General features: G+C 44.5%; 1 protein-coding gene across 4 annotated transcripts in view; it reads right to left on the minus strand.

Annotated features, from left to right (window-relative positions):
- Positions 1-16,734, minus strand: part of PLA2G7 (phospholipase A2 group VII) — a 1,251,751-nt gene that overhangs the window by 917,052 nt on the left and 317,965 nt on the right. For all 4 annotated transcript variants that reach the window (XM_044062626.1, XM_044062625.1, XM_044062627.1 and 1 more), the window contains one exon: positions 9,490-9,583. In XM_044062626.1, the coding sequence (XP_043918561.1) occupies positions 9,490-9,583 (94 nt within the window). The remainder of the gene's footprint in view (positions 1-9,489; positions 9,584-16,734) is intronic.

Below are 16,734 nucleotides of genomic sequence, written 5' to 3' on the forward strand. Positions count from 1 at the left end.
ATTTCCATGGTTAACTTTTATGACTGTACTTGCAATTCACTGGATACATCTATATCACTGGATACATCTATAGCTAACAAAGTCAGGACTTTCTCTTAAAAATCTGCCCCATTCATTTACTTCTTATGCCACTATTATTTCTCTTACTAACAAATCATGAAAAAGCAAATTCACAGTCTTTGTTTCAGTTTTTAGCTCAATAATACAAGCATAAAGAAGTTATGTACTCACCATAACGCTCCATCTGAGTAGGTAAACTTCATTTGTCAGCAACCTGTGGGTTACAGATCTGACACGGATCCGAGCCAGCAGCATACCAAGCAAAAAGATCCGAGCTCCAAGCTCCTCCCCCTTACCCATACTACACTGCAACCTCCTTCCAATCCTCAGATCGCGTTTGCCACCTGCACATAATAACAAAACTAACAACCTGAGAAACCTGACTCGATGAAAAAGTAAAGCTCATAAGTCCAAACCTCAAGCTCAGCTACATAACTATGAAGGTCAGGGGGAAGGAGGGAGGGACGGTTGCTGACAAATGTAGTTTACCTACTCAGATGGAACGTTATGGTGAGTACATAACTTCTTTATCTGAAGTAGTTAGCTTCATTTGATCAGCAACCTCTGGGACAGAGTCCTCAGCTACCCGAATCTTGGGAGGCCCTTAAGGAAGGATATTCCGGAGCACTGCAGAGCCAAAGGCAGCCCTTCCCCTACACACCAAATCCAGTTTATACTGAGAAATAAAGGGGTGAGAGGACGCCCAGGTAGCCGCTGAACAAATGTCATCCAGGGAAACTCTAGACCAGAATGCAGCAGACATTGCCATAGAACATGTAGAATGAGAAATGAACTCCCATTGGTTCTGGTAAGCCAGATTCTCTGTATGCTTGTAAGATACAACTCGAAATCCACCTGGCAAGAGTCACCTTTGACACTGGTTTCCCTAGAAAAGGGTTAGCAAAGGAGACAAAAAGTTGATCAGATTTACGAAAGACAGCCGTCCTGTGCAAATAAAAATGTAACTGTCTGTGAACATCCAGCAAATGACGTTTATATTCTCCTTTATTCTGGAAATTAGGGAAAAAAACAGCAAATTAATGGACTGATTAATGTCAGTCTCAGAAGCAACTTTTGAGAGAAAGGAGGGATTAGTCCTGAGAGATACTCTATCCTTATGAAACACAAGGTAGGGAGGTTTGATACAGAGAGCCTGAAGCTCCGACACTCTCCTGGCTGAAGTAATTGCTACCAAAAAAGCCATCTTCCATGACAAGAACTTCAGATCAAGAGAAGCTGCGTGTTCAAAGAGAGGCGCAACTAACGCCTGAAGAACTAAGGTCAGATCCCAAGGCGGAGATGAATTTCTAACAGGGGGTCTCAAAAGAAAAGTGCCTTTTAGAAAGATCTTACAAACTCTGGCAGCAGTGAGGGAACCAAAGTTGTCCCCAGTATGAAAATGGGAAATGGCAGTCAGCTGAACCTTCACAGTAGATGAGCTGGCCCCTTGCTGAAAAATATGAGACAAGAAGTCCAGTACCGCTGAAACAGGAGTGGTGAAAGGATCCAAGTTCTTTTGTGAAGCCCAAATTGTAAAACATTTCCATTTGCTATTGTAAATCTTCCTTGTAGAGGGTTTATGTGCCGCCACCAGGATAGACTTGCCTCTGGAAGAGATACCGGGAGTCCTGGCAACTAGGGGAACTGGATCAGCTAAGCTGAGAGCTTGAGACCAGCCAAGTTCGGAGAAGCCATTCCTGAGGGATGAGAAATCAGATCCAGAATGGGATCCAAGATCCAGAGTGGAGCTATGAGATGAGACCGCAGGCAGGGGAACCAGACTTGACAAGGCCAGAATGGGGCTATGAGGATAATCTTGCTCCGGCGAGCTTTCTGCAGAAATTTTGTCGTAAGCGGAAGTGGAGGATACGCATAAAGAAGACCGGGCAGCCAAGCATGGACTACAGTGTCTCTGGGGGCTTCTCCCAAAGGAGGGATTAGAGCGAAAAACTCGCTGCACTTCACATTGGAAGGTGATGTGAAGAGATCGCAGCAAGGCTGACCCCACTTGAGGAAGATCTGTTCCGCTACACAAGGATTCAGAGACCACTTGTAAGAAGAGAAGATAGTTCTGCTCAATCTGTCCGCCAGTATGTTGGATTGTGCGTTGCTAACAGGAAGCGGTTGGTGGAGATCGCCCATTCCCAAACTCTCATGTCTTCTCGGCAAAGGGGGTAAGACCTGGTTCCCCCAGTTTGTTGATATACCAGACCACTGACATATTGTCCGACTGGATAGCAATAGTCCCTGGAGGAAGAAAGGCATGCAGGGCCTGCAACGCCAAAAGGACCGCCCTTCATCTCCAGGACATTTATATGCAGTACGGTCTCAGTCTGAGTCCATGTGCCTTGGACAGTCCTGCCCGCACAATGCCCCCCCACCCTAGGCGGGAGGAGTCCGTGGTCACTGTGGCCTGGGGTGGTGACATAACAAAAGGTCGTCCTTCTCGAAGGGCTCAGGATTGAAGCCACCACATGAGGGAGTTCCTGCAAACCCTGCTGAGGGAAATTGGGAAGTCTAGAGGGTGGTGTAGAATAGACCACTGGACCTGCAACGTCCACTGTAGAACCCTCATGTGCAGACGAGCGTAAGGAATCAGATTGATTGCTGCCGCCATGGACCCCAAAGCTCTCAGGACTAATTCTACTGGGGGGGGGGCAGGGGATTGAAGGAGGGCTAGCACATGCAGAGTCATGCTGTGAAGTCTGTCTGACATTAGGAAAGCCCTGGCCTGGAGGGTATCTATCCTGGCCCCTATGAAGTCTAACACTTGAACAGGCTGGAGGAAGGACTTCTTGACATTTAGGGTTCTCCCCAACCAGGGTGACATCCGGAGGAAGAAATCCCTAGCTAGAGAAAGTAAATGCCTGGTGGGGGTGGTGAGGAGCCAGTCGTCTAGGTACGGGAAGACCTGTATGCCCTGGAGCCTCAGGTGGGCCGCTACAACTGCCACGACCTTGGTGAACACCCTGGGGGCTGTGGTGAGACCGAATGGGTAGGACCCTGAACTGGTAATGACTGGCTCCTAGCCGAAAGCGGAGAAACCTCCTGGACCGTCTTTCCATGGGAATATGGTAATACCTTGAGGTCTATGGAGCACATCCAGTCTTCCTCCTGAAGAGGGGCAGAATGGATTGAATCGTGACCATCTGGAATTTTTCTTTGGCAACGAAAAGGTTCATTGTTGACAGGTCGAGAATTGGCCTTAAGTCCCCTATCTTTTTTGGCACCAGAAAGAACCTGGAGTAGATGCCTGATCCAGACTGGTCTGGGGGCACATGCTGGATGGCTCTTTTTTCTAACAGCTTTTTTATTTCCAAAGCTGCGGCCTCCCTTTGAGTGGGTGGGACATATGGGAGGTGTCTTGAGTAAGGGGGCTTGTTGATGAAGGGGACTGAATAGCTTCTGGATATTATCTGAAGCACCCAGTGATCTGTTGTGATGGACTCCCATGGAGCCAGGTGCCTCGAAAAACTTCCCCCGACTGCCTCCAGAGAGGAGCAGTCGGGCAACCCTCAGGGCTGTTGTGCGGGTTGGTCAGAAAAAGGTTCCAGTGACCTGAAGTTCTTCGGTCCCCTTCTGCCTCTGGGCCGGCGTTCACCTTGTCCCCCTCTGCCTCTAGGGGAGAAGGAGTCCTGAGCGTTCCGGGCCTGCTGAGATTTCCAGAACCACATCATCTGCTCTTGCTGGTTTCTAGAGAATGACCTTTGAGGGGTAGAGAAGTGTATTCTGACGGCTGACAGCGTTTTCCCGTCTTTCTCGCTCTGGACCAGCATCTCGCGAATGGTCTTCCCGAATAGGGTCGACCCGTCAAAGGGTGCATTCGCGAAGGACACCTTGAAGTGTTCCGAGAAATTGCAAAGTTGAAGCCAGGCATGACGCCTTAAGGCAATACCGGACCCGCTAGCTCTAGCGGCTCCTTCCGTGGCATGGGAAAGTAGCCACATAGAAGTATTGGACACTGATTTGAGAGTGGCCATACCAGCCAAGAAAGTTAGTTTATCCTCAGCCGACATGGACTCTGGGGGAGACTCAGCATACTTCTTGACCAGGTCCCTCTGCAGTCTGATTACATGGGCCAAGTAATTCAGTGCCCTTATAGAAAAGGTAGCTGAAGCAAAAGTCCAATTTCCAATACGGTCTATTGCCCGAGACTCCTTGTCAGGGGGATGGAACGAAGAAATTTCCCGGGAGAGTTCCTTTTTGGTGGCTGCCGCTGCCACCACCATGGCATCAACCGGGGAACCCTTGCTCCATGAAGCTCTGTCTACAGGGGGAATGAGAACCGTATCGGGCCTCCTAGGTATCGGCTCTACAGTTTCCGGCTCCTTCCACACCCTGGTGGTAATCAGGTCGGCCGGGGGGGACACCCAAGAGGTAAATGGGCCTGTGTCAAACACCTCCAGGAATACCGACTCGTCTGAGGAGGGTTTTTGGGTGGACCACTCCCCCCTTTGGCAGAGTATTTCCATAATATCTCCAAAGGAGACATCGTTGGGAGGGGGTGATTTAAGGGAAACCTCCCCTTCCTCCAAATCGGTATCCTCGGTGAGGGACTCGGGGGAGTCAAAGTGCCTCCTTTTGCACAGGCGTTTGTGAAGGACCTCCTCAGGGGGACTGTCTGAGGGGGGGCTCACCCATGGATTCATGTTCCTCCAAAGGAACTGGCTGGGGCGTCAATGACACAGGCTGTCCCTGGGGGATTGTATGATGGAGGACAAAATGAGCTGCGAGGGAGGGGGGTGGACCCCGAGGAAAGAGTGAGGGGTCTTGATCCTACAGAGAGAACCCTCTCCACCACGAACGCCGAAGGGGAACCAGCCTCTCTAAGACAGGTGGCCGGGGCCCTCGGATCCGACGAGGGGACCCGAGAGGACGGTGTGCTCCGACCGCAAAGGAGCCGAAGACACACACACACCCTTGGATCCAATGCTCAGCTCTTGGCTCCGAGAGCTTGGATCCGAAAGTGGATCCGATAAGCTCGAGGGCATGGCCGGCGTCGAGGTAGTAATAACCATTGGCGACGACCCCATGGCTCCGGGGCTCCTCGGATCCAAAGACTCAGAAATCTGGTGGTGGATCAGAGAAGGAGCTGAACCCCCCCCCCCCCCAGAGGGAGGGAGGCAGCAACACTCCCATCTGCAGCTGAGTTTGCAAAAATCGATGCATCATCTGGTCCATATCTGCCTCCGAAATGCTTCGAGTAGACCTGGAGGAAGCAGCCGACACCGGCCGGGAGGCCGATGCGATGATGACCTCAAGGCTGGTCGATCTCCGGCTCTTGGGAGAAACGTGGCGAACAGAGCCATGGGAAGGAAGGCTTGGACACTCTTAGTGGAGAAGAGACCACCTTTGCGGTAGGGGCCGAGGGGTCCAATTCGAACTGCCGCTTGCGGCTTCTCTCTCTCTCTTCTCTCTTTTTTATCTTTCCTGGCCTCTCATTCTCCCTGAGACAAGGTGGGAGGGTGAGTCCCAGACAGGGGAAGAGGGACAGTCAGCTGGGCAGGCCCAGCCGTGGCTGTCGCTACCGAGAGGGAAGGAGAAGAAGCTGATTCAGCGGGTAGAAGACCTGCCAGAATCAGCTTGTTCTTCCTATCCCTTAAGGCTCGAGGGTTAAAGGCCGCACAAATCTGGCAGCCCGAGGAAAGGTGCGTAACCCCCAAGCAAATCACACACTGAGTGTGACCATCTGCTGGCGACAGCTTATGGCCACACTCATAGCATTTAGAAAAGGTCACTCTGTGGCTTTCAGTCATATCAAAGGCACACACACGCGCACCTGAAAGAGGGAAAAATAGGGGCCTACAAAGGGATGAGAAAACTACCAAAGGTAAAGGGGAAATAAAGGCTACGTAGAAGGAAAACCCATATAAAGGTATTAAAATACACTAATACACCAAGTAAAGAAGACCAAAAGAGAAATTTGAAGAAAAAATTTGCTAAACATGCCTGGAGCTCTAAGAATCCCGTGCTTGGCAAAGCCGTGGCAAACGAGATTGGAGGATTGGAAGGAGGTTGCAGTGTAGTATGGGTAAGGGGGAGGAGCTTGGATGTTTTTGCTTGGTATGCTGCCGGCTCGGATCCGTGTCGGATCCGTAACCCACAGGTTGCTGATCAAATGAAGTTAACTGCTTCATATCAACAGTTTCTACTGAACTCTCGTTCCTCCTAAATAAGACATGAAAATTGAAGTTTTTTTTTCTACACTCACAGTAATTAAGTTTCTCTCTCACCACTATTTTGTCTCTTCCTGAAAAGCAGAAATATCGAATATCTTTAAAGCTGCTTTCTCTGTCACTTGCAAAAATCTGGTACACTGTATCTTTTCAGAATTCTGTTATTCCAGTCAGGAATAATTTGAGGAATAGATCAAACTTCTAGTTCTAGAGATTCATTTATTGCTACAATTAAATAATTAATATTTGCTGCAGCTCACACACACACACACACACACACACACACACACACACACACACACACACACACACACACACACACACACTCCTTAAATGGCTTCTCATTAAGTCACTGAAAATTTAAACTATTTTTGAAAAACAAAAATTACAAAATCCATATTGTACTTCTAAACAACTGCCTGCTTAATGATGCAAAACCAAATACTTTTTCTCACTTCATACACCATGTAACATTCATAAAGCTCATTAGGATGCTCACACATGACACAGATACTGTGAATGTGTGAATATTGTCCATGAAGTCTTAACGGTGACTGCCAATGAGGAAAGACAGATCACAATTCAGCCTCTCTACAGGCTACCTACCCATAGAGTGGCGCACAGCAACAGTTATTCCGCTCCACAAAGGTGGAGCCATAACGGACCCCGGGAACTATCACCCTATAAGCCTGACTAGCCGGTCTGCAAGGCTATCGAGTGCATCATCATGGAATTCATTAACAGAGACATTGGGAACCTTCAAACATTGGACCCTACCCAGTTTGGCTTTGTTAAGGGCAGATCATGTCTCCTAAACCTGGTGGATTTCTTTGAGACAGTTACCAAGGCTTTAGACGAGGGGAAAGGAGGTCCACACGGCCTACCTAGACCTCGCAAAGGCTTTTAACACCAATCCCCACTCTGGTATTATAGACAAGCTCATCAGCCTGAACATAAACCCCTACATCACGAGATGGGTTGCCAATTGGTTCACGAACAGAACCCACACGGTGAGAGTTGCAGGCTCTAGGTCAGACTCTAACCAGCTACACGTGGCGTCCCCCAGGGCTCAGTCCTGGGACCCCCTCCTGTTCAGTATATACTTCTCAGAGGTACAGACAAGCATAGGAGGACTATGGCTGACCAAATTCACAGACGACTGCAAACTGGGGGCTATAATTGACTCTCCAGCTGATACAGACATCCTCCAGAAGGGTCTCACTGAGACCGATACCTGATGTCAAAATCATGCCTCAAGCTAAATGGCAAAAAGTGCATAGTCATCCCCTTTGGAAAAAACAAAGTACCCGTGAACTACCACATACGTGGTAGTCCCCGAAATACAGAAAATGAAATAAGGGATCTGGGGACCCAAGTAGATAGTAATCTTTCCTTTGATAATCATATTGCCAAGGTGGTTAGAAAATCCTTCTATGTGAACCACCTAATCACAAAAGGGTTCACATCTAGAACAAGAGAGGTTATTGTGCCCCTCTACTCATCACTCATCAGATCCATCATAGTGTACAATTCCCCATTTGGGATGTACTTTACAAGACACCTGCAACAGCTGGAAAGACCACATAAGTACCTCACCAAGACGATTACTGGCCTCAAACATATGCCCAATGCAGCCCGACTGAAGAAACTCCAGCTGTACTCGGTTGCATACCGCTTACTCAGAGGTGATCTCTGCCTGACATACAAGGCCATGTCCAACCCAGAATTGATGGACATGCTCCACCTGAAAAAAAAAAAAAAACAAATCCCCAAGAGCCACACGCTCTAGGGATCTTAACCTCACCACAACGATAAATAGGACGTACTGGAGGGATAGATTCCTGTCCCAGAGACTCTCCATGCTTTGGAACAGGACTCCAATCTACATTAGGCAGAGCCCCTCACTAACACTCTTCAAGAGAAACCTTGACGAGTGGATGGGAAACAAAGTTTACCCCGGGGATCACTGCAGTGGCTCTGCTGGACAGAGGCACAGGGAACTAAAGGCTCTGCTGGACCGAGGCACAGGGAACTAATCTAAGGGGGCGGCGAAAGCCAACACATTCTGGCTAGGCTTATAGATGCCCTCGGGCAGATAGCCTAGTACTTACCTATGAACATCCATCCATCTATCATTAAAGAGTTATTGCCATATAACACAGCCTCAAACAAAATAAGCATTTACATTGTAAATTTATGGCACAGTTTGTTTACCACAAGAGTACTTTGAGAAGATGTGAGAAGACTGTCCTTTTGGCTTTTCTCGGTTAGGGGTTGCCACAGCGGATCTCTGGTCCGATAATGATTGGCAGTAGATTTTTGGCAGTAGATTTTTACGGTGCCGAAGTGCCAACTCGACCCCAACCTTCAACAAAGGCACGCCCATTCGCGCATGTCTTTCGAACGTCACTCGACCGCGGGTAGGACATGCAGACTCCACACAGAAGGCGCTCCAGCTGAGAATCGAACAGGAGAACCTCTCGCTGTGTGGCGACACTACACAGCAAAAATTATTCAGGGATTGATTGAGAATTGAGCTTTATTCAGGCCATAAGGACTGAAAGGAAGGCAGGCAAAGACTGGCCCCCAAATGGAAGTCTCATGCCACCTACATCAGTGTCAATGAAAGCATGAGACCATTCATGAGTTTTGCGCAAAAAGGGACAGCTGATAAAAATTCTGACAGGGCAGGGGAAACTTTAGGTGGCTTAACCCTAATGTTATGATTTCCTGTTACTGTGACCCTAAATATTTACCCCTTAAGGTAAATCAGATGAAAAAGTCAATTGATCTCAATTGAAGGAATATCATTTTTAAGACCAGTTAAGAACAGCTGGCTTTACAGTAAATGACACAGCTGAATATCATAAATTCAGCAAGCAAAAGCCAGGATTCATAGTCCGGAATAGATTAGCTGCTTCTTCAGATGGAAGACAACAGCAGCAGGTTTAAGAGTCTAAATATGGGGGAAAAAAAAAAAAAAAGAGGCAAAAGGAATGATAGGAGGGTAATTACAGATAACAGCATTTGCTTAGTTTAATGAGGTATAATTACAATCTGTTTTAAAAGTTCTGAAAATTGAATACAAATGGCGAAAAGACAAATATGGCAAAGTGGAAGGGAAATTATAGGCTCTACAAGTTGGAGAACTGTTCTGACATATAAAAATTCATATGTCTGACTAACTGTAGAGCTAAATAACATTAAATGTTAGTTAAACACAGTAGTGAAAAATAAAGTTAGGATTTTCTACCTGAAGGCTCCAAGTCCATGAGAAAAAATGATCAGTGGATATTTTTCTCCAACTTTAAATGGGGCATTCCATTTGGCAGGACATCTATATGAACCTAGACAGAAAAGTACAGCTGTAATATAAGCCCTGTGATGAACAACATTATTTTATGTACTTTACAAAAAATTGAAACTTCATTTGCACACTACCTAAGTTAGTTAAATAGCTGTAAAAATGCATATAAAATAAGCCAGACATTACCCACACTGAAACCCAGTTATATCTGGATATTTAAACCAGCTAACTTTGACATCACAGCTGCGTGAAAATCACCCAGCATTCTGAGGAATGTACTGCACTTGTTTCAAAACTACCATAGGGGAAAGCCATACGCTGGTCAAAAGCAGACACTGCATACAGTAAAATACACATCACCTGTAGTTGTTTTTAAGATTATGTGCAACGATCCATTCTGAAAACAAGTTATGTACTCACCATAACGTTTCTTCTGTGTTGTCTATTTTCATTCTACCTCAACTGTTGGGTTTGGATCTGACTTGGTCATTACTATAAAGTTCGTGGAAACTAAAAAGCTCTCAAGCTTCTCAGTTACTCATAATACACCAACCCGTAACATACCTCAGATCTTGTTTGTGGACTGTACTTGGAAGTGGTATCTGTGGTGCTGCGGTAGCGTTGTCGTCTCACAGTAAGACGCTGTCCGGTTCGATTTCTCAGAGAGTCTTCTGCGTGGAGACATGCGTGAATGGGTGTACCTTCGTTGAAAGTTGTGCATCAGGGCTGGTAACTTGGCACGTAAAAATCAACTACCAATCATTAGCGGACCGGAGTTCCGCTGTGGCGACCCCTAACTGGGAAAAGCTGAAAGACACAAACAAACTTGAAGTGGTATCTGCCAATGTGCATATATAAAGACAACTAAATATGTACATGTCCTACACAGGAAACTATGTCTGGAGCTCAATCATAAAGGACAGTGCTGTCCTTACAATATTTCATTCTTCCAGAAGATTGTTGAAATAAGGGATGGGGGTTGGTGGGCAGGAAGTTGAGAAAGAATAAAAATGGACAACACAGATGGAACACTATGGTGAGTACATAATGTCTTTATCGGATCAATTTTCGTTCTATCCTCAACTGTTGGGACAGAATCCCCAGCTACCTAAAATACTGCAAGGACTCTAAGGAAGGATATTCCTGAGCACAGTTGAGCCAAAAGCTGTTCTACCTCTTGAGACTACATCTAATTTGTAATGAGTCATAAAGGTATGAGGATTTACGCAGGTTGCAGCTGTACATATGTTGTCCATAGAAGCTCTGGACAGAAACACTGAAGAAGTTGCCCTGGACCTGGATGAATGAGTTCTTACAGGTTTAATCAAGGTTAGACCCAGTTTGTTATAGACAGAAGAAATACAATCAGTCAGCCATCTGTTTAAAGTTACTTTTCCAACTGGCTTACCCAATTTCAAATCTATAAAGGAAGCAAACAATTGTTCTGTCTTTCTGATTTATTTTGTCATATGTAAATAAAAACATAATTATCTGTGAACATCGAATAAATGCAACATATATTCACCTTTGTTTGAAAATTTAGGAAAGAATGCTAGCAAATCAATGGACTAATTGATATTGGACTCTGGCACCACCTTGGGAAGGAAAGACCCATTAGTTCGTAATGTAACTCTATCCTTATGAAAATCAAGTAGGGAAGTTTTGAACACAAGGCTTCAAGTTAATTCTTTTAGCTGAAGTATCGGTCACTAGAAAGACTGTTTTCCAAGTCAGGATCTTAAGTTTACATTTAGCTGCTGGTTCAAATGGGGAATGAATTAAGGTCTATATTACCAACTTCAAATCCCATGGTGGAGTAGGGCCTTTATACGGGGGTCTCAATAGAAAAGTGCCTCTCAAGAATGCTTTACAAAGTTTAGAAGAGGCCACAGAAAAAATGTTCAAATCCAATATAAAAATTAGACACTGTTGCAACTGAACCTTAACAGTAGAGGAGTTCACCCCTTCATTAAAGATCAAATCAAAAAATTCAAGTATGTTATATATCGGAGCTGAAAATGGGTCATTATGTCTTTCTTGTGCCCAGTAAACAAACCTTTGCCATTTACTTGTACAAAGCTTTCTTGCTGAAGGTTTATGGGAAGATAAAAGAATATAATGGACAGGGGAAGAGATCGGTTGCCTGGCTATTAACAAAATTGGAGAAACCACACTGTTCGCTTAAGGTTAGAGATATCCGGATGAACCATGTCTGTTGGGTGTGACAGGAGATCAGGAATTGGATCCGGAATCCAAGCTTGGCAAAGAAGATGAGGCCACAGGAAGGGGAACCAAATCTGATGAGGCCACAGGAAGGGAAACCAAATCTGACAAGCCAAATAAAGTGCAATGAGGATGACTTTGCTCTTCAACCTGGTGGTTTTCTGCAGGAATTTCAGAATTAGAAAAATTGATGGGTAAGCATACAATAGTCCGGGGGGACAGTCATGAAGAACAGCATCCCTCATTGACTTCACCTAAGTGGGGATTAGGGCAAAGCAGCTGCTGCATTTGTTGTTTAGGGGAGAAGCAGAAAAGATTGCAGCAAGGATGATCCCACTGGTGGAAAATCATCTTTGCCTCTTTCCTGTTGAAACCACTCATGAGATAGAAGAATTGACCTGATCAATTTGTCAGTTATCACATGGATTTCCTCAGAGTGTGCATTGCTATGAGAAAGCGGTTGGATGGGATCACCCATTGCCACACTGTGAGTGCTTCTGGACAAAAGGGGTAAGGTTTGATCCCTCTGTTTGCTGATGTACCAAACTACCAACATACTGTCTGTTTGAATCGCAACTGTCCCTAAGGGGAGAGAGTTCTGGAAGGCGTGCAATGCTAAAAGCACTGCTCTCATCTCTAGAACACTGACATGCCAGTTGACCTCTTCAGGGGATCAGGTGCCTTGGACTGTTCTCTCAGAAAGCACCCCCCCCCCAAATCTGGTAAGCATTCATGGACAATATGGCCTTGGGCTGAAGAATAATGAAAGGATGGCCTTGTAGAACTTGATCTGACTGAATCCACCACCAGACGTATCTCTTGCATGCCTAAGTGATCCCTATTTGTGTTGATATGTGCTGGTAAAGAATGGACCATTGTGTTGCTAGCATCCATTGAAGAATTCTCATATGAAACCTTGCTAGAGGAGCTCAAATTATGGCAACTGACATTGACCCCAAGGCTTGAAGGATCAACCAGGCTAGAACATCGGTACTGAGAATTACTTACTTGACTCGGAATGTTATAGTCTGAACTCTTGAGAGAGGAAGAGAAGCTGTCACTCTTGTGTTGAAGACTGCTCCTATGAATTCCAAAATCTGAGTTGGTTGTAGGTCAGACTTATTGTAACTTATGGTTATCCCCAGTTGAAAACAAATCTGAAGTACCTGATCCCTTGCCCTTATTAAAAGATGTCTGGTCAGGGCAGTAATGAGCCAGTCTAGATATGGACACACTCAAAATCCCTGCTGTCTCAAGTGAGATGCCACCACTCTCATGCATTTGGTAAACACCCAGAGGGCTGTGGTAAGGCCAAAGGACAGTGCTCTGAACTGGTAGTGACTGGCTCTCAGCTGGAAGCACAAGTACCTTCTGAATTGTCTGTTCATCTTCATATGATCATACACATCCTGAAGGTCAGTTGAGCACATCCAGTGGTCCTTTTTCAGGAATGACCATCCGAAACTATGCATGTCAAACTGACCTGTTCAAGTTGCTGAGATCCAAAATTGGTCTCCAGTCCCGTTTTCTTTGGCACTAAAAAGAATCTTGAGTAAGTTCCGGATTCTATCTGGGATGGCGGGACCTCTTGGATGACTCTCTTTTCTAGTAGCTTTTGTATTTCTAGTGCTGCTTGTTTCCTCTGACTGGGTGGAACATCAGGAATTTTGCATACAGTTGGAAGTGGAAGGGAAAAGGGAATTATATAACTTCTGGAAATAATCTTCTGCACACACATATCTTTTGTCAGGTCTAGCTAGGTTCTCTGGTAGATAGATCTTTGACACTCAATTACCTCCAGAGGAAGACAATCAGCCCTCCTTTCAGGAGCGCTTACATGATCTATCAGAGAAAGAGTCTCTGGACCCCTGGTTTTGCAGGCCTCCTCTGTCACTGGGCAGGCATCATCCATTAGAGTTCTCCCCACTGCCCTGGGGAACTTTCTCCATGTTCTCCATGTGTGTCCTGGAAAGGAGCCTTGGACTTTGTGAACCACATTTTCTGACCACCTCAATGATTCCTAGAAAAGGATCTTTGAGGGGTCCAAAAACATATGCCCACTACAGAGAGGAGCTTTCCATCCTTCTCACACCTGGATAATATGTTCTTCACTTTTGGGGCCAAACAATGAACTGCCCACAAAGGGAGCACTGATGAATAAGGACATGAATGGCTCTGTGACCTACAACCTGTACAATTCAACTGAAAACCAAACAAATCTGTTAGGGGGAAAATGTAAAAAATAAAAAATGTACAATAATCTGGTTGCATATGTGTACACACCCTTAAAAGAATACTTTGTTGAAGCACCTTTTGATTTAATTACAGCATTCAGTCTTCTTGGGTACACACCTGCCATCAATTAGAGACTCTGATTAACCTCAAATAAAGTTCAGCTGTCCTAGTAGGATTTTCCTGACATTTACTCAGTTGCCTGCTACACCAAAAGCTATGGTTCACAGACAACTTGCAAAGCATCAAAGGATCTCATTGTAGAAAGGTATCAGTCAGAAGGGTAAAAAAAAAATCCACAGCATTGGATATACCATGGAACACAGGTAAGACAGTCATCAAAAAGTGGAGAAAATATGGGACAACAGTGACATTGCAAAGAAATGAACGCCCCTCCAAAATTAATGAGAAGACAAGATGAAAACTGGTCAGGGAGGTTGCCAAGAGACCTACAGCACCACTGAAGGAGATGCAGGAATTTCTGGCAAGTACTGGTTGTATACTACATGTGACAACAATCTCCCGTATTCTCCATATGTCTGGGCTATGGGGTAGGGTTGCAAGAAGGAAGCCTTTTCTTACGACAGAAAAACATCCAGGCCTAGCTAAAATTTGCAAAACAATACATACAATCTCCCCAAAAGCATGTGGGAAATATGTTATGGTCTGATGAGACCAAGGTTCAACTTTTTGGCCACAATTCCAAAAGGTACATTTGGCACAAAAACAACACTTCGCATCACCAAAAGAACAACATCCCCACGGTGAAGCATGGTGGTGGCAGTATCATGCTTTGGGGTTGCTTTTCTTCAGCTGGAACTGGGGCTTTAGTCAAAGTAGAGGGAATTATGAACAGTTCCAAATACCAGTCGCTTTTGGCCCAGAACCTTCAGGGGTCTGCTAGAAAGCTGAAGATGAAGAGGAATTTCATCTTTCAACACAACAATGACCCCAAGCATACATCCAAATCAACAAAAGAATGGCTTCACCAGAAGAAAATTAAAGTTTTGGGATGGCCTAGCCAGAGCCCAGACCTAAATCCAATAGAAAATGTGTGGGGTGACCTGAAGAGGGCTGTGCACAACAGATGCCCTCATAATCTGACAGATTTGGGGCACTTCTACAAGGAAGAGCGGGCAAATATTGCCAAGTCAAGATGTGCCATGCTGATAGACTCCTACCCAAGAAGAATGAATGCTGTAATTAAATCAAAAGGTGCTTCAACAAAGTATTAGTTTAAGGGTGTGCACAATTATGCAACCAGCTTAATGCACGTTTTTTATTTTTTTATATTTTTTCCCCTAACAGATTTATTTATTAATTGAATTGTACAGGTTATACATCACATTAAAGATGGGAAAAGTTTTGAAATGATTTATTGTGGTCTCATTTTTTTATATCACAAAAACTTGGTATTTTAACAGGAGTGTGTAAACTTTTTATATCCACTGTATATATATTAAGGAAGAACAGATAAGAAAAAGCAAAGTCAGAAAGAAATTAAACAACGGTAATAGAACTACACCAGCATGTATAAACAGGAAAAGGGGGAAAAAACTACCAACAATGGTGCACATATATACAATGCTGTATGAGGATAAGGGAATAAAGTATAAGAGAGAAATCTAAGACATTAAAGAAATTTTATGAGAAAATAAAGAAATACACTTTATCTGATGAAACCCGAGAGCTAAAGCTGACCGTGTCTTTTCGTGAAAAATAGCAAATGAGATCTGGGGTAATGTTAGGCATTGGTACATTATGGGTAAGGAAGAAGTCTGAGAGGTTTTTGGTTACCATGAGCTTTAGTAACAGCCAAGTCAGATCCGAAGTCCGAATCCAAACCACAGTTGAGGACAGAATGAAAACTGACATCAGATATATAATTTATTTACTCATTGAGTACCAAAAACATGGTTATCATTCTGGATGTGACAACAAATCTCAAGTACTTCAGAAGAAAAGTGGGAGGGGTGGCTTAATGGATAAGGTGTTTGCCTTACAAACACAAAGTGCAGGGTTTGAGACTCACAGGGGATAACTGGCTAGGCTTAAAATGACTCACAAGGGCAGTTAGCTTAGTACTAAACTATGAACCTAAGCTTGTATAAGAGAGAGAGAGAGAGTTGAGCTACACAGATGTATTTATTTTTTTCGAAAAAAAAATTAAATGTCATACAATGACCCTAATTAGTATTTTCAGGAAATCATGGAACATGCACAAAATGTAACATTTGTAAAATTGTACATGTATGATGCATTTCTGTGTGTGCACAGAATGTATTAGTCCCTTGGAAAAAAATGTTTCTATGCCTGTCGCAATCTTTCAAAGATTATTGCCACAAATGGACTGCAACATCCTACACAGGAGCATGACAGAACTAACAAGATGCTTATACTTAAAACTGAAATGGAATAGCAAGTAAAAAAAATGGGATTTTTCCATGTTGAAAGTGAAAATGTTAAGTTGCAGTGGACTTTTTGGACCTAGGGAAGACTACAAATGGCAAATCCTCTTAAAATTCAGAGGTAGCTACACTATAGCAAATCTTCCTACCAGTAGTAGGACAAGATTGGTTGATGGGTGCTGTTTTTGCTAAATGCTACTTGTCTGTTCAAGCTTTTCATTTTGTAGTCTATTGTGCAACTGTGCATTTGTAAGCATATTTTATTTTCAAAGTTGTCTGTCTAACTTGTTTTAAGTAAGGCACCTCATTATTCAACAGCATACAGCTG

Source organism: Protopterus annectens, chromosome 2.part1 (assembly GCF_019279795.1).
Source record: "Protopterus annectens isolate FY-2018-M chromosome 2.part1, PAN1.0, whole genome shotgun sequence".
Classification (NCBI taxonomy): domain Eukaryota; kingdom Metazoa; phylum Chordata; order Ceratodontiformes; family Protopteridae; genus Protopterus; species Protopterus annectens.